This window comes from Macaca thibetana, chromosome 19 (genome assembly GCF_024542745.1).
Source record: "Macaca thibetana thibetana isolate TM-01 chromosome 19, ASM2454274v1, whole genome shotgun sequence".
Classification (NCBI taxonomy): Eukaryota; Metazoa; Chordata; class Mammalia; order Primates; family Cercopithecidae; genus Macaca; species Macaca thibetana.
The window spans coordinates 52,315,266-52,342,105 of NC_065596.1; the positions used below are offsets into that span (position 1 = coordinate 52,315,266).

At 35.3% G+C, this 26,840-nt stretch overlaps 2 protein-coding genes and 1 pseudogene across 18 annotated transcripts in view; 1 reads left to right on the forward strand and 2 right to left on the reverse strand.

The window, feature by feature from the left end:
- Nucleotides 1–26,840, forward strand: part of LOC126943623 (cytochrome b-c1 complex subunit Rieske, mitochondrial) — a 1,156,760-nt gene that overhangs the window by 328,391 nt on the left and 801,529 nt on the right. The gene's annotated exons all lie outside the window — the stretch shown is intronic.
- On the reverse strand, nt 507–5,118 carry LOC126943625 (transcription initiation factor TFIID subunit 9-like; annotated as a pseudogene). Its single transcript, XR_007721775.1, has one exon. The product of XR_007721775.1 is annotated as a transcription initiation factor TFIID subunit 9-like (transcript).
- URI1 (URI1 prefoldin like chaperone) overlaps nt 17,681–26,840 on the reverse strand; it is a 92,337-nt gene continuing 83,177 nt past the window's right edge. For all 9 annotated transcript variants that reach the window (XM_050772557.1, XM_050772564.1, XM_050772558.1 and 6 more), the window contains 5 exons: nt 25,786–25,954; nt 24,062–24,413; nt 22,177–22,319; nt 21,162–21,411; nt 17,681–18,497 (listed from right to left, as the gene is read on the reverse strand). In XM_050772557.1, the coding sequence (XP_050628514.1) occupies nt 18,315–18,497; nt 21,162–21,411; nt 22,177–22,319; nt 24,062–24,413; nt 25,786–25,954 (1,097 nt within the window). In that variant the 3' untranslated portion in view covers nt 17,681–18,314. The remainder of the gene's footprint in view (nt 18,498–21,161; nt 21,412–22,176; nt 22,320–24,061; nt 24,414–25,785; nt 25,955–26,840) is intronic.

Below are 26,840 nucleotides of genomic sequence, written 5' to 3' on the forward strand. Positions count from 1 at the left end.
ATTGCTGGAGGAAAACACATACTACCTACAGTGGAACTGAAATAAGACTAATAAAAAATAACACAGCACCATGAAGTGCAAAAGACAATGGAAAACATCTTCAAAGTGCTAGAGAAGAAAACCAGGTCAGGCATGGTGGGGCTCATGCAATACCAGCATTTTGGGAGGCCAAGGCAGGAGGATGCAACACTTGAGCCCAGGTGTTCAAGATGAGCCTAGGCAACATTGTGAGACCCTGTTCCTACACAAAATTTAAAAATTAGCTGGACCTGGTGACATGTGTCTGTAGTCCCAGGTACTTAGGAGACTGAGGCAGGAAGATTGCTTGAGCCCAAGGGTTGCAATGAGCTATGATCAGTGCCGTTGCATTCCAGCTCGAGTGACAGAGTGAGACCATGTCTCAAAAGAAAGAAAGGAAACAGGGGAAAGGAAGGGGAGGGGAGGGGAGGGGAGGGGAGGGGAGGGGAGGGGAATAACCTGTCAACTTGGGATTCTATACCCAGCAAAAATATCTTTCAAATATATAGGCAAAATAATACTTTTTCAGAGAAAAGTTGAAAGAACTTGATCTAGCACACCAACATTTAAAACATATATATTTTTTTCAAATTGATGAATGACAACTTGATTTTTCTTACACTTTTAAGGCTGACGAAAAACCTTCATTTCAATCGAAAAGTATGGTAATTGTATTTACTCATTAAGTATTATTAAAGTTTTCTAAAATACAACTTGAAAATATCCAGCATGCATGTTTAATATCCGTACGATGAATTCAAGACCAAGTATACATGTTACATGCAGCAAGGCTAACTTACAAATTATCATAGTCATCATCAACATCTTCACGTTTTTTCAATGCATTTGATGATTCATTGGCAGTATTTTGTGATAACACCATATTAGTGGTAATAAGAATGTTTTTGGACCCAATTAATGATGGATTAATCAGAACATTCTGAACTGCTGATGTTGCAGTAATTGAAGCTTTCACAGCTGAAGACTGTGAAGTAGGCATCTGTACTGTAAACCTTTGCCCTGTGAGGGACACGGGAGTCCCTACTTTAGTTGGAACAGACATGGTCTGTGGGGTTGGTGTGCCTAGTGTGGGAGAGTACTTGGTCTGCTAGTAACTGAACCAACACTTAACCGCAGGACGGTTATTCTTCCCGTGGAAGTTGATGCCTTTTTCTGTAAAGATGTCAGATGATAGTTTGGAGCTGTTAAGCAATATCTATCAGGTGGCAACCTAAGACCTGAATATGGTTTAATGGAAAGGGGTTTGATTTCTTTGCCTTGTGATATCTAATAAAAAAATCTCTTGGGGGAGGAGAGGTAAGACTGGTCAGGTGGAACTGGATTGCCAATCGCACGTCATCTGCATCAACGGTAGCCTTCATAGCATGGCTGGAATAAATTTTTGCATCATCTAGAATTGTGGTCACATATCGGAAGGCAAACTCCAACATCTGATTTATAACTCTTGGCTCATATTCTGTAATTCCCAGATCCTTCAGGATTTGTGCCATCCTCCGTGCATCTTTCATCATGCTCTTGGGAGAAGCCATCTTGCCAGGCTCCATGATATCCGATAATCAGACTTCTCGAGCTAAATCACCCACATTAATGCATCTCGGTCCTGATTTTGACACAGGTTCTTTGTCTAGTGTGGTTTTTCCAACCCCTGGTGTACCGGTGAGCAGGTTTTACCTCCAGGAGCTCTACCATGTTCGGAAGCAACACGGTCCTCCCTACGACGGCTCCGAGCGCCTCGCTCACGCGCCCTTCACATTACGGGAAGGGCCATTTAAAACATGATTAAAGCAACTTCTACAAGCTGGAGGAAAAGAAAACCAGGTGGAAACGTCAATGTAGACGTTTCATTACAGAAAGTAATGAAGAACACTCAACATGATAAATTCATAAGTAGATAGTGAAGATTTTTAAACATTTAAAGAAAAAGTTTCAAAAGTAATTGACAGGAATGACAAAGTGAGGGCCTTTGTAAATACTTTCCCTAAAAAGCGAAGATAAAGTTGGACTATTAGTTTTTGGCCTGGCATGCAAGCAGCTTAGACATTGTCACTACATCCTAATAAGTAAACCGCTAAACAACCTGAAAAATCAATTCTTAGATGCGTAAGAACAGTGAGGTCACAGGGCAAACTATCATGGCCCCTGAAATTGGAGTGACCGGCAGGCAAAGGCAGACAAGCACAAGTAACTGGAGCCAAGACCCGCGGACGGAGACCTCCAGGGAAAACAGTGACAGGTTAGGGAAACTGAACTGTAAGTAACTAACTGCACAGTGTGGACAAGTCTGCGTTGAAAACTCCAGGGGGACTCAATCATTCCCCAGCACACATACTTTTGTTGAGTTTTGCCTCCAGGAACTCTACCAGGTTCTCAAAGCAAATATCAGAGAAATATCCCCTTGTGTTTCCAGCAGGGGGATAGGAAAAGGAACCATTTAAAAACATGCCAAAACACTCTGTTCTTAATAAGGTTTGCCCGCAGGAGAAACGATTTAACCGTAAGATAACCTGCTGGGGTTTCATCAGGGCCAAACTGACCTAGGGTAGGGGAAATAACCTCAGGCAGCTCCTGCCTTCCATGTGGGAGAAGGGAAATACCAAACACCAGCTCCCTCTAGTCATCGTGTCTTCTGTAAGGCTGGTGAGGGAAAAGCAGCACACGTGACGTTCACAGTCTAGGGGCACAGGCTCACTCAAAGACTAAGACCTGATCACAGGACTATAGAACTCGAAAGAAACCACATTACAAATGGCCCATTTACAGCCGTTCTTCTTACTCAGGACACTGTGCCCAGCTGTTAAGGAAAAATCACCAAGCGTACTGAAAGGCAAAACGGTCGTTTGAGAGATAGAGCAAGCATCAGAACAAGACAGAGATATAGCAAGGATGTTGACATGATCAGACCAGGAATTTAAAACAGCTATGATTAATATACTAAAGGCTCTAATGGATAAACTAAACTAGATGAATGCAAACACAACTGGGCAATGTAAGCAGAGAGATGGAAATTCTAAGAAGTACCAAAAAGAAATGCTAGAGATCAAAAACACTGCAGGAGAAATGAAGAATGCTTTGATGGGCTCATTAGTAGACTGAATAAAGCTAGAAATCTCTGAGCTTGAGGATATCTCAACAGAAACCTCCAGACTGAAAAGGAAATACACACAAAAAAAGGCTGCAAACTCCAGAACAGAATATCCAGGAACTGCAAGACATCTACAAAGGGGGTAGCATATGCAAAATGGGAAAATCAGTAGAGGAGAAAAAAAAGGAACCAAAGAAATATCAGAAACAATAACAACTAAGAATTTCCCCAAAATTATTATGAGACACCAAGTACAGATCCAGGAAGCTCAGAGAACACTAAGCAGGATAAACATTCCATCTAGGAATCATCATTTTCAAACTATAAGAAAGAAAAATCCTGAAAGAAACCAGAGGGAAAAAACATATTACCTATAGAGAAGCAAAAGAAAGAATTATACCCAACTTCTTAGAAGGCACACAAGTAAGAAGAGTGGAGTAAAATATTTAAAGCACCAAGAGAAAAGAACTATCAACCTAGAAGTCTATACCCTGAGAAATATCCTTCAGAAGTAAAGGAGAGAGGCGAGGTGCAGTGGCTTATACCTGAAATCCCAGTACTTTGGGAGGCCAAGGTGGGAGGATTGCTGAAGTCCAGGAATTCAGACTGCCATGAGCCATGATCACGGCACTGCACTCCAGAAGTGTTAAAGGAGTTCTTTAGATAGAAGGAAAATTATATAGTTCAGAAATTCAGATCTTCATAAAGAGCATAAGAGAAGGAAGAGGTAAACGTAAAACAGAAACTTAGTTTCTTATTCTTACCTATTGAACAGATAACAATTTGTTCCAAATAATAGTACCAACAATGCATTTGATTTTGTATACCTATATACATGTACATGCTTATGTATACTGATGTGTTAGTCAAATAAATGACAGCAATAATATAAGGAACAGCAGAAAGCAATAAGGATTGTTGTAAGGCATTTGCATTACCCACAAAATGGTATACTATCATTTCAAAGTGGACTTGGATTAGCTGTAGATGTTCCAAACTCTAGGGCAACTACTAAAAAGATGCTTTTAAAAAGTATAACTGATATGCTAAGTAGAGAAAACGGAATCATAAAAAATGCTCAATTAAAATCAAAAGGGGTATTTAACAGGCAAGGGATCGATAAGAGAAAAGAAACAAACAAAAAAAAGCCCAAACAGCAGAAAAAGAGTGGAAGACAAAAATAGGAAAAAAGAACAAGGGCCACAAATAGAAAAACAGTAAAAATATGGTAGATATTAATCCAATTATATCAATAATCATTTTAAATGCCAATGGTTTAAAAGTACCAATTAAAAGAGAAAGTGTCAGAATGAACCAAAAAATAAGACCCAAGTATACACTGTCTACAAAAACCTTAAAGACACATATAAACTGAAAGCAAATAGATGGAGAAATACCATGCTAACATTAATCAAAAGAAAGTGAGAGTCATTATATTCACTTCAGATAGAGCAGACTTCAGATTAAGGAAAATTATCAGGAAAAAGAGGGGAGCATTCTACAATTACATAGGGATCAATTTTCCAAGAAGACACAACAATCCTTAATGTGTATGCACCTAACAACAGAGCATCAAACTACATGAGGAAAAACTGACAGAACTGGAAGGAGAAGCATATGAATTCACTATTATACCTGGAAACTTCAATACCCATCTATCAGAAATGGGCAGATCCAGCAGTCAAAAAATCAGTTAAGAACACAGCTGAACTCAGTAACACCATCTACCAACTTGATATAATGGTTATCTACAGACTACTTCATTCAATAACAAAAGAATACATCATTTTTTCCAAGCTAATATGGAACATTAACCAAGAAAAATCACATTTGGGGTCATAAAACACATCTTAACAAATTTAAAATAGCAGTTATACAGTGTCTGCTCTCACACCACAATTGAATTAAACTAGAAATCAATAACAAAGATAGCTGGAAAATCACCCAAATACTTGGAGATTAAACAACACACTTCTAAGTAACACATGGATCAAAGAAAAAAAAAGTCTCAAAAGAAATTTTAAAATATTTTGAATAAAAATAAAAAATACAACTTATCAAACTTTGTGGGATGCAGCGAAAACAGTGCTTAAAGGAAAATTTTTAACATTGAATGCATACATTAGAAAAGAGAGATCTAAAATCAATCATCTAAGTCTTCACCTTACAAAGACAGAAAAAGGAGAGCAAATTAATTCCAAAGTAAGGAGAAGAAAAGAATAAAATTTTAAAGCAAAAATCAATGAAATTAAAAACATAAAATCAGTAGATAAAATAAACCAAACCAAAAGCTGGTTCTTAGATAAATAAAATCAGTAAGACAAGCTAACTAAGAAAAAAAGTGAGAGGACAAAAATTACCAATTTCAGAAATGAAAAAAGAGAACATCATTACAGATTCCAGGGAGATTACAAGGATAACCAAGAAATACTATGAACACGTCTACGCACACAAATTTGGTAACCTAGATAAAATGGACCAGTTCCTTGAAGAGCACAATCTACCAAAACTCACACAAGAAGAAACAGGCAATCATTAGAATAAGACTTATCTCTATTAAATAAATAAATAAATAAATAAATAAATAATAACTTTCCAAAACAGAAAGCACAGGCCCAGATAGATACTTATGAATTCTATGAAACATTTAAGGGGAAAAAAATACCAATTCTCTCCAATGTCTGTCAGATGATAGAAGCACAGGGAGTACTCCCTACTTCTATGAGTTCAGCATTGCCATATGAAAATCAGGAAAAGACATTACAAGAAACTACAAATATTGCTAATAGACATAGATGCAAAACTCCTCAGTAAAATATTATCAAACTGAATCCAACAATATATGAAAACGACTATACACCATGACCAAGTGGGATTTATCCTAGGTATGCAAGGTTGGTTCAACATTTGAAAATCAATGTAATCTATCACATCAGTAAGCTAAAGAAGAAAAAATCACATGATCACATCAATAGATGAAGAAAAAGCATTGGCAAAATCCAACACCTGCTTATAATAAAAACTCACAGTAAACTAGGAATAGAACGAAGTTCCTCAATTTAATTTTTTAAAATCTACAAAATACCCATGCTAACATCATACTTAATGATGAGAAACTTGAAGCCTACCTGCTAAGATCAGGAACAAGGCAAGGATATCTCCTCTCACCACTCCTTTTCAACTTCATATTGCAAGTCCTTGATAATGCAGAAAAGGAGATAAAAGGTATACACATTTGGAAGGAGGAAGTCAAACTGTCTTTGTACGTAGATGACAATCATCTTTGTAGAAAATTGGAAAGAATCAACCAAAAAAGAAAATCTCCTGGAACTAATAAGTGATTATAGCAAGGTTACAATGGTCAATCACTTCCCTATACACCAGCAGTGAACAAGTGGAATTTGAAATTATAAACACAATACTATCTACATTAGCACCGCCAAAATGAAATACTTAGGTATAAATCTAATAAGTTATGTACATGACTTATATACCAAACTCTGACAAAAGAAATCAAAGAACTAAATCAATGGAGATGTATTCCATGCTCATGGATAGGAGGATTCAGCTGTCAAGATGTCAGTTCTTTCCAACTTGATCTATAGATTCAGTGCGATCCCATTCATAACCCCAGCAAATTGTTTTGTAGATACCAATAAACTGATCCTAAAGTTTATATGGAGAGGTAAAAGACCCAGAATACCCAACACAATATTGGAGGAGAACAAAGTTAACTGACATTTTCAGACTTCAAGACTTACTACAAAGCTACAGCAATCAAGACAGTATGGTATTGGTAAGAGATAGGTGAATGAAATGAAACAGACAGTTCAGAAATAGAACTACGTAAATACAGTCAACTGATCTTTGACAAAGGAAGAACGGCAATAGAATGGAGCTAGAGAGTCTGCAACAAATGGTGCTGGACCAACCTGACATCATATGCAAAACAAATCCAGACACAGACCACACACCCTTCAGAAAAACTAACTCAAAAGCGGTCACAGACCTAAATATAAAATGCAAAACTACAAAACTCTAGAATATAGGAGAAAAATCTAGATGACTTTGGATTTAGCAATGGCCTTTTAGATATGACAGCAAAGGCATGATTCATGAAAGAATAAACTGATAAGCTGGACTTCATTAAAATTTCTGCTGTGTGAAAGACACTGTCAAGAGAATATAAACACAAACCACATACTGGGAGAAAATATTTGCAAAAGGCGTTTCTGATGAAGGATTGTTATTTGAAATATACAAAGAACTCTTAAACTGAGCACAATAAGAAAACAACGTGACTAAAATAGGGGCCAAAGTCCTTAACAGACACCTTACCAGAAGATATACAGATGGCAAATAAGCATCTGAAAAGATGCTCCACATCATGTGTTATCAGGTAAATGCTAATTAAAATGACAATGAATTACCACTACACACCTATTAGAATAGCCGAAATCCAGAACAGCGACACCACCAAATACTGGCTAGAATGTGGAGCAACAGGAACTTTCATTCATTGCTGGTGGGAATGCAAAATAGTACAGCTATATTGGAAGACAGTTTGGCAGTTTCTTACAAAACATAGTCTTACCATATGATCTGTCAATCATGCCACTTGGTATTTACCCAAAGGAGCTGAAAACGTATGTCCACACAAAAACCCGCACACTGCTGTTTATAGCAGCTTTACTCATACTTGCCAAAACTTGAAAGCAACCAAGATGTCCTTCAGTAGGTGAATGAACTGTGGTGCACCCAGATAATGGAATATTATTTTCAGATCTATCAAACCATGAAAAGACATTATGGAAACTCGAATGGGAAAGAAGCCAATCTTAAAAAGCTAAACACTATATGATTCTGACTACATGACATCCCAGAAAAAGCAAAACCATGGAGATGATTTTAAAAATCAGTGATTACCAGGTATTGGGGCATAGGGAGGGATGAATAGGCATAGCATAGAGGATTTTTAGGGCAGTGAGAGTACTCAGTATGATACTATAATGGTGGATATGTGTTCTTATGTATTTATCCAAAGCAACAGAATGTCCACCAAGAGCGAACCCTAATACAGACTATAAACTTCGGGCGATGATGTGGCAATGGATGTTCAACTATTGTAACAAATGCATCACTCTGGTGGGGATGTTGATGATAGGGGAGGCTATGCAGGCGTGGGAGCATGGGATATATGGAAAATCTCTGTACCTTCTGCTCAATATTGCTGTGAATCTAAAATTGCTCTTATAAAACAGAGTGTTTAAAAAAATTAGACAAAATTATCAAAAACTACTACTTCTGATCTCTGAGTATTGACCAAAACATAGGACAAATGGAGAAGTGTTTATTCAAGAAAACTACTGAAAGTTGGGTAAAAATGATGACACTATGTGGCATTGTGACCACTCTCCCTCACCCCAGCTCCTTCAGAGCAATAGTTCAACAGCATGGGACAACTTGTAAAACCAGAAGCATTTGTACTGTAGGGAACTGACTCAATCTGAAGCAATGTGGGAAAACCCAACGCCCAGGGGCTTTGTCAGATACAGCAATTTTAGTGCCAAACATAGGAGACGCCCACACACATCACAGATGACCTGAAGCTGAAATACTAGTGGGCCAACCAAGAGATCAGCAGAAAAAAAAAAAAAATTCTGCCTGGAGATTTAACAGAAACAATCAGGAAGTGAGACAACCATGGTCCTTGATAAGCTTACATTTTGAAAGGTAATGGGTATATTAGGGTATGAACATGCTGAGAGACCAGAGAAGGCTCTAACTGTAAGCATATCCCCAAGGAAGACTTGTAAACTGTATATAAAGTTTCAGTGTGTTCCCCAAATGAAACAGACTTTGACAAAGGATGAAAGTCTTACCAAAACAAGATGCCTAAGTACGATGTCTGACCAATCACTAGCTGATCACTAAGATATATTGATCCAAGGTGACCCACAGGTAGCCAAACCTAACTGAGGAGAGACATCAGAGGCCACACTCTGGAGAGAAAAACTCATAATTAATCTAGGCCGAGTCATAAAACAAACAAAAAAAGGGACAATAACCCCAGGCAGGAGAGTATCAGAATCAAATGCTGTTACAATGTATTATTTAAAATGTCCAGTTTTAAACAGGAAAGTATGGCTTATCTAGTATAAAAAAAAATACTCAGTATAAACAGAAGCTATTTCCAAGGGTTCCCAAATGTTGGACTTAACAGACAGACTTCAAAGCAGCCAATAAAAATATCTTCAAAGAACAAAAGAAAACCATGTTTAATCAGAGCATGAAAACAATGACTAATCAGAGAACACTTAATAAAGAGATCAACATTTTTTTAAAAAATGGAAATTCTGGAGTTGAAAAGTAACTAAAGTGAAAGCTTCATTAGAGGGACTCAACAGCAAACTTGAATGCAGAAGGCAGAATCAGTGAACTCAAAGATAAATCAATACAAATTACACCATCTGAAGAACAGACGTGAGAATGAAAAATGAACCGAGTATGAAACCTGTGGATTACAATCAATATCAACATATGCATAATGGGAATCCCAGAAGAAAAGAAGAGTGAGGGCCATACAAGTTTTGACATCTTTTGAAGAGTCATCAAAGTTTTTAATGTCTGAAAACGTTCCAAATTTAGTAAGAAGTATAAATCTGTATATCCAAGTATCTCAATGAAAGCCAAGTAGAATAAACATTAAAATATCCACACCGATATACATCAAAATCTTGAAAGCAGCAAGAGAACAGTGGACTTATCATGCACAGGGGAACCCCAGGAAAATCAGCAGCTGACTTCTCAAAAGAAACAATGAAGGCCAGAATTAAGTGGTATAACATACTCTACTGTCAAACAAGAATTCTAAATCCAGTAAAACTATCCTTCAAAAAAGAAGACAAAAATAAAGATCTTCCCAGATAGACAAAGAGAATTTGTTGCCACCAAAATTTTTTTTACAAGATATGCTAAAGCAAGTACTTCAGGCTGAAAGGAAACACCACCAGATGGTAACTTGAATCCACATAAAAAAATTAAAGCACCAGTAAAAGTAATTATGTAGGCAAATGTAAAAAATAGAAAAAAATACTTTTTTTTAAAGTTTTCTTCTCTTACTTAAAAGATAATTGCAAGAAAAATAATGAACCAATATAGTTATAAATAATAAACCTGTACTGTTATAAAATATATTACAATAGCAAGACAAAGGAAAAAGAAGAGACTAGAGCTATGCTGAATTAAGTTAGTATTATTCTGAAGTAGGTTATGATGTTAAAATGCATCCTATAAACTCTAGAGCAACCACTACAAAATAACACAAAAACAGAATAAAGCTCTCTACGTGAGGACACAGGAGGCCATGTGCAGCCCAGGAAGAGAGCCCTTGGCAGGAACCAAATCAGCTGCTAACCCTGACTTCCCAGTTTCCACAAACGTAAGAAATAAATCTGTGGGTTTAAAAAAAAAGTACAGTTTCTTTTTGTAAAGGAATTCAAAGTTTATACTAAAAGATTTATTTAACACACAAAAAAAGGTAACCGAGGAGGAACAGAGGAACAAAGAAGACATGACATATAAAAAATGACTAACAAAATAGCATGAGCCATTGATATGTAAATGAGCCATATCAACAATTATATTAATTAACACACATTTCAATTAAAAGGCTGGCAAAATAGACTTTTTAAAAACAAAATTCCACCACATGCTGCCCACAAGATAGAAATGCTAAAATTCAAAATCATAAACGGGTTGCAACAAAAAGGATGAAAAAAGAGATACCACATAAGCATAACTGTAACCAAGGTGGAGTGGTCATAATCATATCAGACAAAACTGACATAGGCTTTAAAATTAAAATGTTACTAAAGATACAAAAGGGACATTTTGTAATAATAAGAGCCTCAATCAGAAGATAAAACAATGACAAACATATATGTACCTAACAACAGAGAAAAAAACACATGAAACAAAAACTAACAAAACTTGAAAGGTAGGACTATTTAACAATAATAGTGTAAGGCCTCAATATCCCACTGTCAATAACAGATAGCACAAGCAGACAAAAAATCAGCAAGCATACAGAAGACAATAATATCAATGACCTTGACACGACATCAACAGAACACTCCATAAAACAACAGAATACGTATTCTTTTTAAGCACATACAGAACATATGCTACCCATTTTTAGAAAGTCCTAATGAATTTTTAAAAACTAAAGACATAATAAATGTTTCCTCCAGATACAATAAAATTAAAGTAGGAACCAACAGAAAGAAACTTGAGAAAACCACTAATATTTGGAAATCAAGCAGTACATAATACAATAACCCATGAGTCAAAAAAGACATCTCAAGAGAAATTAGAAAATATTTGTAACTAAAGAAAAATTAAAACAAATCAAATGTCACTGGATGCAGCTAAGGGTTAGTGCCTAGAGGTCAATTTATATCTTTAAACACCTACATTAGGAGACAGTGGTCTCAAATCAATAGCTTAACACCTTTAAAAACTACAAAAGGAAGACCAAACTAAGCCCAAGCAAGGAAGAAGGAAATAATAGAGATTCAAGTAGAAGTCACTGGAATAGAAAACTAGAGGAAAATCAACAAAACCAACAAGTTTCTCTGAAAAGGTCAATAAAACTGACAGACCTAAAGTTACAATTACAAAAAAAAAGGACAAAAATTCGCAAAATCAGAAGGAAATCACAGGCCAGGCATGGTGATTCACACGTGCAATCCCAGCACTTTGGGAGGCCAAGGCAGGAGGATCACTTGAACCTAGGAGTTTAAGAACAGCCTGGGCAAAATAGTGAGACCCTGTCTCTACAAAAAAAGTAAAATAAAAAGGAAATTGCTACCAACTTAAGAAATTAAGTGGATTATAAAGGAATACTTTGGACAACTTTATGATGACAAATACAATAATTTACATGAAATAGACAAATTCCTACAAAGAGCGAAATTACCAAATGGGTTCAAGAAGAAATACAAAATTTAAATAGACTTAAAATAAGAACTTTAATAGCAATTACAAATCTTCACACAAAGAAAAGTGCAGGTCTGATGGTTTCACTGATGAATTCTATCAAGCATTTAAAGAAGAAATAGTACCAATCCTTCACAAATCCATCCAGAGAGTACACTTCCCATCTGTGAGGTCAATATTATCCTTATACAAAAACCAAAGACATCACAAAAATAGAATATGACAGATCAATATCCCTCATGAATATACACACAAATATTCTCAACAAAACATCAGCAAACCAAATTCAGTAACATATAAAAAGGATCACACACATTAAAAATGGGCTTCATCCCAGGAATGCAGGATTGGTTTAATCAGAAAATTAATCAGAAAATCAATTAATGTAATACACTAAATAAGGAACAATAGAGGCATAAAAAGCATCTGAAAAATTCAATTCCATTCATGAAAAAAAAAACTCCAACAAACCTAGGAATAAAAGGAATTTTTCTCAATCTAATAAAAGGCAGCTACAGAAAACCTATAGCCAACATCATACCTAATGATGAAAGGCTGAATATCTTCTCCCTAAGATTGGGAACAAGGAAGGATATGTATTCTCACCCACCTCCATTCAAGGTTTACTAGAGATTCTAGCCAACATAATCAGGCAAGAAAAAGACAAGTAATCAAGATTGGAAAGAAGTAAGACTTTCTGTATTCACAAATGACACAATCCTGTAGGCAGCAAATATTAAAGAATGTACACTCACACACATACACTCACACTCTCTCTCTCTCTCACACATACCCCCCAGACAAGAACGAATAAATGAGCTCAGGAAGGTTGCAGGATACAAAGCCAATATACAAAAATAAATTATACATATACTATCAATGAACAATTCAAAAATGACATTAAGGAAAAAACTCCATTCACAATTGCACCTAAAAGAACTAAAAATGTAGGAATAAATTTAACAAAAGATTTGTAAACTGAAAACAATGTTTTGAAAGTAATGTTTTATACACGCTGAGAGAAACTAATCAAGATATAAACAAAAACATTCCATGTTCACAGATTCGCAGACTCAATATAAGCATGGCAATTCTCTCCAAATTCATCTACAGATTTAACACAATCCCTATAAAAATCCCAAAAGGCATTTTTGCAGAAGTGGATAAACTGACCTTAAAATTTATGTGGATATGGAAAGGACTCAGAATACCCAAAAAATTTTTGAAAAAGAACAAAATTGAAGAGCTTAACAGTTTCATATTTGAAAGTTTGTTATAAGTAAAGCCACAGTAATTAAGACCACTGGCAGTGATACAAGGACAAACACTCAGTATACAAACAACCTTATGTTTATAGTCAACTATTTTCAAAAAAAGATGCTAAAGCATTCATTGGAAAAAGGACAGTCTTCAACAGTTCTAGAACTATTAAATGGTATTAAAATTATCCATGCAAAAAGTCAGATTGAGACCCTGGACTCACCCCACACCCAAAACAGATCATAGCGCTAACTCTAAGAGTTAAAGTACAAAACTTCTAGAAGAAAACACAGGAGAAAAATTTTATTATTTTGGATTAAAGAATTCTTAGATAAGATGCCAAAAACACCACAGTGTGTGTATATATGCATATATATGTATACATGTGTCTATGTATATATATGCATATATATGTATATATGTATATATGTGTGTGTATATATATCAATTGGACTTCATTAAAACTAAAGATTTTGTGCTTCAAAAGACATTTAAAAAATCAAAGACAAGCCACAGACTTAGAGAAAACATTTGCAATTCATATATTTGATAAAGGGCTTGTATTTAGACTATATAAAGAACTCTTACAATCAGGTACAGTGGCTCACACCTGTAATCCCAGCACTTTCGGAGGTCAATGCAGGAGCACTGCTTGAAGCTAGGAGTTCTAGATCAGCCTGGGCAACAGAGCGAGACCCTGTTTCTGCAAAAAATTTAAAAATTAGCTGGGCATGGTGGCATGTGCCTGTAATCCCAGCTTCTCAGGAGGCTGAGGTGGGAGGTTCACTTTAGGCCAGGAGGTCAAGGCTGCAGCGAGCCATGATTGTGATGCTGCACTCCACTGGGTGACAGAGCCAAGACCCTGTCTCTAATTAAAATAAATAAATTTTTTAAAAAGAACTTCTTACAACTCAATAAGACAACCAATTAAAGACTGAGCCAAAGATTTGAATAGATACTTCCAAGAAGATGTAAATAGAACTAAAAGCACATGAAAAGACCTTCAACATCATTAGTCACTAGAGAAATGTAAATTAAAACAATTATTATATTCCACAGCCACTAGAAAGGCTATAATAAAAAAGACAAAATAGTAACAATGCTGCCAAAGATGTGGAGAAACTGGAAATCTCAAACACTGCTGATGGGAATATCAAATTATACAACCTCTTTGAAAAACTGTGCAATTTCTTAAAAAGTTAAACTTAAATTCACCATCCAACAAAACAATTCCACTCCTAGGTATTTACCCTAAATAAATAAAAACACATATTCACACACACACTGATATATGAATGTTCATAGTAACATTATTCACTATAGCCTGAACAATTCAGGGTCCATCAATTTGTGAATGAATAAGCAAAATGTGGTATATCCATACAATGGAATACTATGCAGCAATAAGAAAAAACAAGTTACATATGATGCATAATTGTTAAGAAATGGATGAACCTCAAAAACCTTGTATCAAAAGGTAAATGCAAAACACTACATATTGTATGATTCTATTAATCATTCAGAAAAGAGAACTCTATAGAGAAACCATATTAGTTAAGGTGTCCTGGGGTTGGGAATAGGAACAGGAATTTACTGTAAATAGGCACAAGGAATGTTTTTAAAATAGGCACAAGGGATGTTTTTAAAATAATGGAAATGTTCTACAATTGAGTTGTGGTCAACCTGGCACAACTCAAAATCTACTAAAAAACCCCAAAGTGCATACTGTAAAGTGGATGTTATGGCATGTAAATTATACCTCAATAAAGCTGTTAGATACAAATGAAACCAAAGTAATATAAACACGACAATAAAGTGATAATAGTACACACTTTTTGAGGCATGAGAATCGCTTGAACGCAGGAGGCGGAGGTCGCAGTAAGCCGAGACTGCACCACTGCACTCTGGGTAACAGTGACAGTCTCAAAAAAAAAAAAAAAGGGGAAAAAGAAAATACACATTTGCTGTGAGTATAGAATATAGAAGAGTTAAACCAGTAACTAAAAATATTGGTTCTTTATAGTAGGTAGGTGGGGATTTGTGCAAGAGACATAGAAAGGCTAAACAAGAAACTAGAGTTTACTATGGGCAGGCGGGAAAGTGATAGAAAGCAGCTGGGAATGGGAATGGGGTGGGAGGAAAGAGGTACGAACAACACTTCTCCATGTATATCCTTTTACAAAGCTCAGACTCTGAGAACCACCTGAGTGTTTCACATATTTTTCACATACTGAAAAAATAAATCATTAAAATCAACCAAGATGTGGAGAGAACCCTCAAACAGTAAAAAATGGACCATGAGTACAAATCAGTCCACAGATCAGAGAGGGTGGGAAAGAAAAGGACCTAAGGAACTTCTTTGAAAAACTGTTTCTTTACTGATCAAACAAATCCAAACTAAGGAACATCCTCAAAATATCCCACCAGTACTCTTCAAAAATATCAAAGTTATGAAAGACAAACTGAGGAACTGTCTGAGACTGGAGGAAAGACTAAGGAGCAGTAAGTAACAAATAAACAAAAGATGGAGTCATAGACAAGATCTGGGGAACAGAAGAACACTAGTTCTTTTTCTAATGGAAAATTTGGTGGAAAAGTTGGTGAAATTCAAGTAAGACCTGTAGTTTAGGTAATGCCATTGCACCAACATAAATTTCCTGATTTGGATAATTATATTATGGTTCTATGTTGTAATACTGAGGGAGGCTGAATGAAATGAGGGTATATGGGAACTCTTGGTACTATTTTGTGCATTTGTTCTGAAGGACTAAAGTTACTATATTTCAAAATAGAAAGTTTAAAAGAGAATCTCTTGGTCTGTTTTATAACGGTTTAAAACAGAACAGGTAAGACCAACTTCATTTTGTCCCAAACTTTAATATAAATAAGTTATAATTTTAAATTACAATTTAATACTTTGTTAGAAGACTGAAGCTATGAAATGGGGCAACACTATTTCATGGTCTCCAGAGCAGAACATGCAAAAATGTGTTATCAAACACTTCTTCTCCTACCGTCTTGTTCTATGAGGGAAAACCTATCTCAAAGATGTAACATAGGCTCAAAATCAAGTTTGTGAACATGAAAAATTATTTAATGACAGGCGTCTTGAAATTACAAATCTGTTAAGAACACCACAATAGTCCTACAGTAAAGTTTGTTTCTGGGAAAAAAAATCTAGCACAGAAAGGCTCGTGAATAGCAATTCCTAACGTGAGCACCTTTGTGTGTGTAATTTCTGCTTTGGTTTTAGTGGGGGTTGGGGCATGAACTGAAAGAAACACTTTTTAACTACAAAATATATGCACAGTTGATCTAAATTTACTAAAGAAGAAATCTACATTTTTAGGTGATCTTTCAAAATCAGTTGTTGGTTTGAATTATCCATTAACTAGTGGGGATTCAAGTTTGCCCCCTTGTCATTAAAATACATATTCATAAAACTTAAAAGTTACACTGCTCTAGTTACAAATAGCTTCTACTTTTCTAGGACATAATTTCACTTTAAGAGGAATTCATTAAAGAAGCTATAAATAACCTTTAAATATTTAGCCATGAATAGAGGGTGGACTGGCATTGATGGCTTATTTTAGTACTAACACAGAATGCTTATTTATTTATTTATTTATTTTTTTGAGACGGAGTCTGGCTCTGTCGCCCAGGCTGGAGTGCAGTGGCCGGATCTCAGCTCACTGCAAGCTCCGCCTCCCGGGTTTACGCCATTCTCCTGGCTCAGCCTCCCGGGTAGCTGGGACTACAGACGCCCGCCACCTCGCCCGGCTAGTTTTTTGTAGTTTTTTTTTTTCAGCAGAGACGGGGTTTCACCGTGTTAGCCAGGATGGTCTGGATCTCCTGACCTCGTGATCCGCCCGTCTCGGCCTCTCAAAGTGCTGGGATTACAGGCTTGAGACACCGCGCCCGGCCCAGAATGCTTTTTAAAAGCTACATTTTAGCATGCATTGAGCTACTGATTAACTTGTAGTGTTATTTGCAATGTTAGAAAAAATTTATCTTTGAGGAGTTGTGCTCAAAGTAAATGTGTTATTTCAGTTAGTAGGAAAGTAGCCTTAAAGAATGCAAATGTTGGGAAGATGAAATTGAAAGGAATTTTTATTTAAAACGTTTAAACATCTAGACCTTTCCTTGTCTCCCAAAACATAATCCCAGTGAAACTGCAAAAACTAAGGGAGAAGTGTCTGAGGAACTGAAAGAATTCCAGATCTGTTGTGTGATACATGTAGCACATACATGAATCAAGGACCTATCTGTACTCAATTTTGAATCATAAAGTTCACAACATTTTTGAGACCAAGTTTCATAAAGTTTTTACTGGAAAAAAAAAGTTTTACAAAATATCTTTCCAAAGAAATTTTCCCATAGAGTACAATTAATTCATGTAGCTTTCTTCCTTAAAGATTACAGTATGACATTCAGAGGGGCGAGGTTTCTTGAATAGCCAACTAGCTGCAAAACCTACAAGAGAAGTAGATTTTTTTAAAGTGCCTTTAAAATGTGAAAGCAAGTAATATAATTGTTGAATCTATTTGAAATTTTAAAATTTTCTTTAAAATGGTCCATATGGTATGCACAATATCACAGCTGGCACAAAACTGCCTGTATTTAGTTTGAAACACAAAAACAATGCATATGAACAGTATTCTTTGAAAAGTAATTCAAAATGCTGCCACTGCATCATAAAGGCAAACTTAGACAAGAATGTTGACAGTATTCAGAGAATTAACAAAACAAGCCGAATATTAAAGTATTCAGACAGTTACTTTGATTTTTTCAAATACCAAGGGTAAAAGAACTTGTTGCCAAAGTAACTCAGGATACCTTATTTCAAACTACATGTAACCTATTTTGCTATAGATATTCTAAACAAATAAACAACTAGGTTTTAGGATGTAAATTCTCATTTCCTAGACAGGGCCTAGTTTTTCTGTTGCAATCTGGCAGCTTTAAACTTTGAAACCCTCTTTCCAGTTTCTTCTGATGCTTCCAACAGAACTTCCTTTCGTTCTGGAATAGTGGGTAGTGCAGGATGAGCAATGGCTGGGTGTGGTGTTAAGGAAGGCGATACAAATTCTTTTTCTATAACAGTTCCAGAAAAAGCCTAGAAAACAAAAGTCAGGTTATGGTAACAAAATGCAAGTAAGACACCCACAAAATCTTCCCATTCACTAATTTGACATTTCTTTTCATTAAAAGTAATTGTGGCTAGACAACACTACTACATCAAAATACCAATTGTTCAGAGAAACTAACACCATTAAATTTTAATTTCACCACCAAATAGAAGTAATTTTTACAGTATACATGCAAGAAAACAAAATGTAAAATGTAAATTTTATCTGGGAAAAAACAGAAATGGATAAATAAAAGGTCTTCAAACTTTCATACATTCATGTCCACCCCATGCTGTGAAAAATAACATATTAAAATAAAAATGCTATTAGGGTGTCAAACTCCGACTTCTGTACATCAGTTGATGAATGAGCTATCCTATGGTGGCCTTGCACCTGCTAGCCAATAGCTTAGTTTCACCCAGTACTGACATTTCCAACTGAAATCTCTTTGGTGGTGTTTATGCAATTATTTAAATATTTTATTGCATTTTGCCTCAATTTTAAGAGATCAGTGGAAGTTGAAAAATAAAAGTGCTGACACTAGTAGGAATAAGCACAGGTTTCAAAATTTTAAGATAATTAACTCTGACAGAAATCAGAAGTTCCACAAAAAAAGAAAATGACTCAATTTCAACTGGATGTTTGCTGCATTTAATCTGGTCAACTGTATGTTCAACTGGAACAGAATTAAACAATGTGCATAAATTGCTGGAAATATCTGTACATGTTGTTTTATACAAAAATAGGTAAGACCCAAGGAGGTTTTTTTTTTTGTTTTTTTTTTTTGAGACAGAGTCTCCCTCTGTCACCCAGGCTGGAGTGCAGTGGTGCAATCTCACCTCACTGAAAGTTCCGCCTCCTGGGTTCACGCCATTCTCCTGCCTCAGCCTCCCGAGTAGCTGGCACTACAGGTGCCCACCACCACGCCCGGCTAATTTTTTTCTTTGTATTTTTTAGAAGAGACGGGGTTTCACTGTGTTAGCCAGGATGGTCTCAATCTCCTGATCTCGTGATCCGCCCGCCTCGGCCTCCCACAGTGCTGTGCTGAGATTACAGGCATCAGCCACCACGCCCGGCCAATTTTTTTTTTTTTTTTTTAAAGATTTCTGATATTTAGAACCTCCATCCTTCCCTCTACAAACCAAAATTTGACAGGTGAACTTTAATGTACACTTTGCTTTCCTCTGTCTACCAACTGCTCAAAATTAGTTAAAACAACATTATCACCTGAATAATTTAAAAAGCCACCTTCTTCTACCTTGCCCCACCACTGAAACAAAAACAAAGAAAGCCATCTCTCTCCTACATTATTTCTGGAGTTCAGCTGGTAAAAGCAGCTTAAAGCTTACTTTCCTAAAAACTCCACTTTATCACGATGAGCATAGAGCCTCTTCTCCTTCTTCTATTTAAAATGCTTTTGAAAAAGAGATATTTTAGCATTTAAAAAGATACTGAAAAGGGTATCTTCCAAAGCACTTACCATAATCATGAACTATTTCTTTGATGTTAAAAAATTTATAGCAACTACTATTAAACATTTCCATACAAAATGCAAAACTAGTAAGGGTGAAATAAAAAATAGGTTCCACACTCTAGCTGTACCATGATACACTAAGTCCTTACAAAAAACTAATATTCAAATATTTATCAGCAAAAGTCTATATCCATTACCTGTTTTCTAACAGTATGGAAGACAATTAAATAAGGTAAGATACTTTCCAGGTCACCTAAGATCATTATACTGAGAAGAGGCGAAGAAAACATTCTAGTCATAGGTACTGTCCCTAAATGCTACCAATCTCCACCCCCAATTACCATTTAATACACTGAGTATAATACCATTTAATAAAGGCAATGGAATTTTTATATAAGATTTATATATATGCATGCATCTCATTGTATATACAAACGTGTACATCCATTTGATCCAGGCATGGGTTCCCTAATCTTCCTACTTTTTAAATTGAAAACTTCAAATACTCACCAAAACACAAGAATGAAGAAATTAATAGCCTTATATTTCACAGACATCCTTATTTGGGGATTTCCTAACCTCCCCCGCACCGCCACCAAAAACTGTTAGAGGTGTGGTGGGTGAAAGTGTATTGAGTGTGCACTATTTTTTCTAAGGACATGGCCTACAGCTTTCATCAGATTATAAAACAATTCCATAATCCCCCAAGAGTTAAGTTTCACTGGTACAGGGCAAAATATTAGACTTTAGATAATTATCTGCTATGCATGAATTATTTTTCTTTAACTTAGCCAAGGTATTTAAGAGAGAATAGTGTAATCTGATCCTTACACTATCAGAAAATGACCTACTGGTAATTTATTTAAAATAAACTGCTAAATAATTTCCTAGCTACAAATGTAATACATAATGCCAAGTAAGATATTTTAAATTTCCCATTTTGCTAAAATAGACACAATAATGTGTCTATTAAGACAAGTAATGTGTTTATCAAAAAATAAACTATTTGAGTATCACAATATTTGTACTGTTTGCTTGTGACTGTTAATTTTTTATTAATTAGTATCAAGAAAGTATGAAACCTAGAATTAATTAAATCTTATGACTTTTCAGATCAAATAGCTAAAATTGGCCAAAGATACTATATGAAATAAAGAATTAAAAGACACACACACACCTCAGGTGTTACCGATAAGGGCAAAAGTTTCTTTTGATGACTTTCTTGTGGTTCCTCTTCCAAAATGCTCTCACTGGTGTCACTGCAAGTGGCTTCTTCGCAGCTGATACTCCTCAAAACTCCCCGCCTATCGTCAAATTCAGCAGCACTGCTTTCACTGGTGTCACTACACACACTATTCTCTCTACTTCGAGACTTCAGGATGGATTTGCGAGGGACATATTCTCCATTCACAACATCAACAAAGGCTCTGTGATATTCAAAACACATATACATTCACTGCACGTAACTCATAAAACTGAGAATAACCTTTTGAAAATTTCTTTAAATCTACTGTAGAAATTAATCTGAAAATTTTTATTAAAACCTTGTATCTAAAATAGTCACAATCACAATTAATTTTATAGCCTCAAATGACATTTTCATACTATTTTGAAAGATATGATTTATCTGGCCTAATAAAACACAGCATGTTATTTTTAAGCATGTCCTAGGTGGCAATAGCATGGTTTGCCAAAACTCTACATAAAGTTTTAGACCCACGTATACATTTAGCAGTTTTCACTATTTAATAAGGGTCATAAAAACAGTACATATTTTCAAGTGATAGTTTTCTCAACAAACAATTCCAAAAAAAAAAAAAAAAAAAAACTGCAACAGTATAACTTCTACTCTGAAAAGGTAAACTGCATGCCAAGAAACCTACGGACCTAGCCCACTGGAAACAAAAATGCATTTCTGAAGATACAAGATTTTCTGACTAGACCATTTGGAAATGTTTCAAAAGCACTGGTGAAGAGGAGAAAGTGAAAAAAAAATTCCTCCATTCCCACTGCTCTGGACTGGGAAGCTACAGCCACTCAGCCCATCAGATTCTAAGCTAACTCCTCAGAACACTTCACATTTCAGTGAGGGTCTTCTGTGTTACAAACAACTTTCTCTGGTAAAGGTTCAGTGGCAGAAAGAGAGACAAACAAGGCCAGCAGACGGCCCTGCAGCTGTGAGCGCCTCCCACCTATAAATGTCAGCAGGTGTCCTGATGGTCGGCAGCTCCTGGGCAGAGTGGCCACTGCCAGTGCTGTTCTTTCGTTTACGTTTGGCTTCTTCTTTCTTTTCACTGAATTTTAAAGTGGTATTCTTCCCAGTATTTATTCGGACCTAAAATTTCAGAGCAAGAAATTAAGAACCTTTTGACAAATTAAATAAAAGTGAAACCCAAACAAATAAACTCTGTAACTAAACAAATAATAGTAAGAGAGGCAGCTGAAATTTTCTGATGCCGAAATGATGTGCATTATCAGATGGAATTTTTAAAAGTCCTTACCTCACAGATCTATGACCTCTAAAGTAAATCTTTAATAACAAATCCTAGTCTTCAGTGTCTTTATTATTGTAGAGAAAGCAAAATACATTTGAACTAAATGCTAGATTTCTTATAAGCTTCATATCACCCGATTCCTTTGATATAAGTTTTTGGCTTGAATTACGTATTTCAAAAGAAAGAGTATAAACAACAACAAAAAATTCAGTAAGAATATAATCTTTAAGTCATAAAAGTACTATTAAATAGTGCCTATTGAGAATTTTTAAAACATCTCTAACTTTTAGAAATTGAAGGAGTAAAAAAATAAAAACCAACCCTGTTCAGGGTTCACATGGGGTTAACATGTTATTTTTCCTCCCCTAGTCAGCACTTAGACCATACTTTCCACAATAATGCCCACTATTCCCTATAACATTCCTGCAAATAATACTTGTTCTTTCTATCTAAATGAAAACAGGAAAAAAGTAAAAGCCTGGCAAAAGAATCACAAAGCGACCTTTTCTGGCTAATCATCTCAGTCAACTTTTCCCGAAGAATCAGGGGAAGACCCCTTCAGTCTGACATATTAGAATGTAAAAACACATACAATTATTTCACTTCTTATTGGAGCAGGAATAACTCAGGAAGCTAAGAAATATCAAATATGTTTTAAACATATTTCATTAAAAATAATCACACACACTTAAGACTGATACCACAGACCCTTAACTCTGATACAGGCAATTGGGAATATTGTGTAGAAAGGGCACTCACTGAGGCGAAAGAGTTTCTGTTTTATTACCAACCAGATCTATGTCTACTAGGCCTTAAATTTCCCTGAGAAAGACGAATTAGACGAATTCCCAGTGCCTCCTTAGAACAGTACATGGAGCAGAGAGAGGGCAAAGATGGACTTAAGGCAGCCAATCCTTCCTTCAATCGGAGCCAACCTGCTTTGATCTATTTTAAACACTGGGATTCTACAGTAAGTATGGAGGGAACAAAAGGCTTTTCATACTAGAGAAAAGCTTTAAAACTCTGTATTAGAAAATCTCCACAGACACCCCCAGCTCTAAAATGCCAAAATTCTAAAATCATGATGATCCACAGATGTTTATATTTACTTTGTCAGAAAAGAAACTAATTTTTACTTTCTCCTACATTTTCCCTTTGTGCTTATGAAGTATTCATTTTATGTCCATAGAAAACAACCTGGCATAATTAAAAATTTAACTAATGCAGTCACTTTCAACATGCTAAGCACACCAAAATATCCACAATATAATTAACTCCAGGATTCTTGAGAAAACTCTCTGAATGAAGGACAGGTGAAGTTACAGTAGTTGCCACTCAAATCTGATCCCCTTCCAGACCCCAAACAATGCATTGTTTCAGAGAACAATGGACCAATACCAGCTAACTAAATTTTTTTTCCCCTTTTTCTTCTTAAATTGGTCAGAACAAGAGGCAAAAGATGATTTTCCTGTCTGGCACTATCTATAATGATAATGACTGTTAATACTACTCTTTTAAAAAATATCATAATGCTTAATGTTCAAATTATATGCAAAATTAGTAAAGTTAAAAGTATACAAACCCTCTTAGGCTCAACAGTATGAGAAAAATATATTGTTGGTATAGAATTATCTCCAACCCCTAAAGCCTCATGGTCATTATCACCATCATGGTCATCAATGTTGTCGTCGTCCTCATCGTCGTCATCATCATCACCATCACTGTGGTAAGAACTGGAACCATTTACTGAACAGTTCAACTGACTACTCATTTGAACACTGAATGGTTCTGAACTTGCAACATCCTTATGACAACTGTCCAGAGTATGAGAGTCTGTTACTTGATACATTGCATTCACATTTGTGTTATGATCTTCCTTTTCCTCTTCAGAAGATGTCGTATCTTCTCCATTTGCAATCACAATATCAGGCTTACTAGTAAGGGAGAAGAAAATTAACAAGATCAAATAAACATACTAGAATTTTACATTATTTAAATTTCCAGTTAGTTTCCATGGGTAAATACTAAGATCTTGAATAAAGTATTTTTAAAACTAGAATTCTAAGTTCAAAAACAAAAAAATGTTTTGAAGTTAACAAAAAACATTAGTTCCTATGCTGCTTCTATATATTGCAGTTATTCAGACATAAGTAGAATATAGAAGATAATTTTTTTATCTTTGCAAGAAAGATATTGGCCATATGCAATATAAATATAGTACCAATAATAACAAAGTTGTAAGAAATTCAGAGAACATGTCTCTCTACTTAAAGACCAGAAATTGAATCCACATAACCATAATACACACTTATTTTCTACTCCTATACTCAGATTTTACAATGAGCATGTATTACTGTAATTTTAAAAAATAAAGGATTTATACATATGCACATGAATATACTTATATTTATACACACGAGTGAACACTTATCATACTTGATTCTATAAAAGATTTGAGGACCTTACAAAAATAACAAGATCGAAAATGCAACAGAACTGAAATAACATCATACAAAAATAGAGAATCATGACCAAGAAAAATCACAAGATTCAAAACTGGTTTTTAAAAATGAATAGTATCAGTTAATCAAAAAGACCTAAGAATTTATAGGTGAAATGGTAGGAAAAAGAAACTTGTATGCTTCCTGCCCTATTTTTCACAGAAACTAATTATTGCATATGGTACATCATTTAAGCAAAATAATATAGGAACTTCTCGAGCAGCAGACTTCATTTAGCATTTTAACAATTCTAAGTATGTGCTAATGTGTATTTCAAAGAGCAATTTGGTAAAGTTTCTCATACATATAGCTATCTGACCAGATTACAAATTACCTGCTCCAAAGTTTATAAAAGGAAAGCAAGAATAAACACTTTACTGTATCAAACTTAAATTCAAAGGGTATTTCTGTTTTTCACAACACATTCAAAGATAGAGCACTATCCTGGGTGTAGTATAAAAATACTTCATTTAAAATTGAACATTATATACATTAAATCCAAGATTATTAAAAGTCAACTATCTGGTATAATTATACAAAATAGGCTATAATAAAAAAATGAAGATGTTTATCTTAAGTATTAAAGTACATGCACATGCATGGGAATATGCACAAACACACAATCCTGTAAGAAAATATTCCAAAGAATTAATGTTTATCTTGAGGTGAAAGGATTATTGATAATATATTATGCTTCCCTGCATTTTCTTCAATGAACACATACTATTTTATTAATGAAGAAAGATTAATGAGGAAATGTATACAGAAACAAATTATCTTGGAAAGATAATCTGTCATCAAGTACCTATCAAGTTCACCCAGCAATTCTTCTTGTCTCTCTAGTTCTTCAAGCCGAGCCCACAGTTCTTTATCAGCAAGCAAATCCTTGGATTTCACATCATTTGCAATATCTGCTTCAAAAATATCTGAAGTTTTTGGTTTGGAATGCGGTTTATGAGCAATTCGGTGTTTTGCTATTTAGAAAAAGGGAAAGACATGGCTGTTAATAGCCAACATAAAAAAAGCACAAACCCAGACTTAATGAGACTTTCTTTTGGGGCAAGGGAGACATTGAAACAGAGCAGTCACAATTTTTAAGCCAAACAGGAGAACTCCAAGGATGAATGTCTCTTACAGCCTTGCTACTCAAAGCGTGGTCCATGGACCAGCAGCACTGGTATCCCTGGGGAATACTTCAGAAGTGTAAGCTCTAAGGACACCCCAGACCCACCGAATCAGAATCTGTACTTCAACAAGAGCCCCAGAGAATCTGCATGCACATTAAAGGTTGTGAAGCAGAGCTTCAAAAATGCATATGGAGAAATGGCCACAAAGCACCCTGGTTATAAGGTGAAATGCAACACATAAATGATAAATTTCCATTTACCACCCTTACTCAAGGAAATCTAGTTACTACAGTAACATGCAAAAGCCTTGTCAAAGGACACTTTAAACTCCAGGGCGCTGCCAAGGAATGAATACCCTACAAGGAAACAATAGAGGCTCACCTCTGTAAAGTTCTATTATCATTTTACATATGAACATCTCTACTTTTTAAACTGCTTCATTTTATTTGTAATCTTCATGTGAGAAAAGAAGATGGGTCAAATCTGAACTCTGAGTATCTGTTTTTCATTTTAAAAAATAGATTATTTTGTCTTTGTCTTACAAAGACTTATAAAGTCTTTATTTGCTTTATTAAAGCAAAGTAATGGGAAAGTAATGGGAAAAAGTCTAAGATATGTCCTGTTATGAGATATGGCACTACTAGATGACCTCGAGTCCATCATCTACTCAATTTTGCTGCACTGTTGTATAAATCTGAAAATATCAAAATTATGTTTCATAGCCTTATTCTCT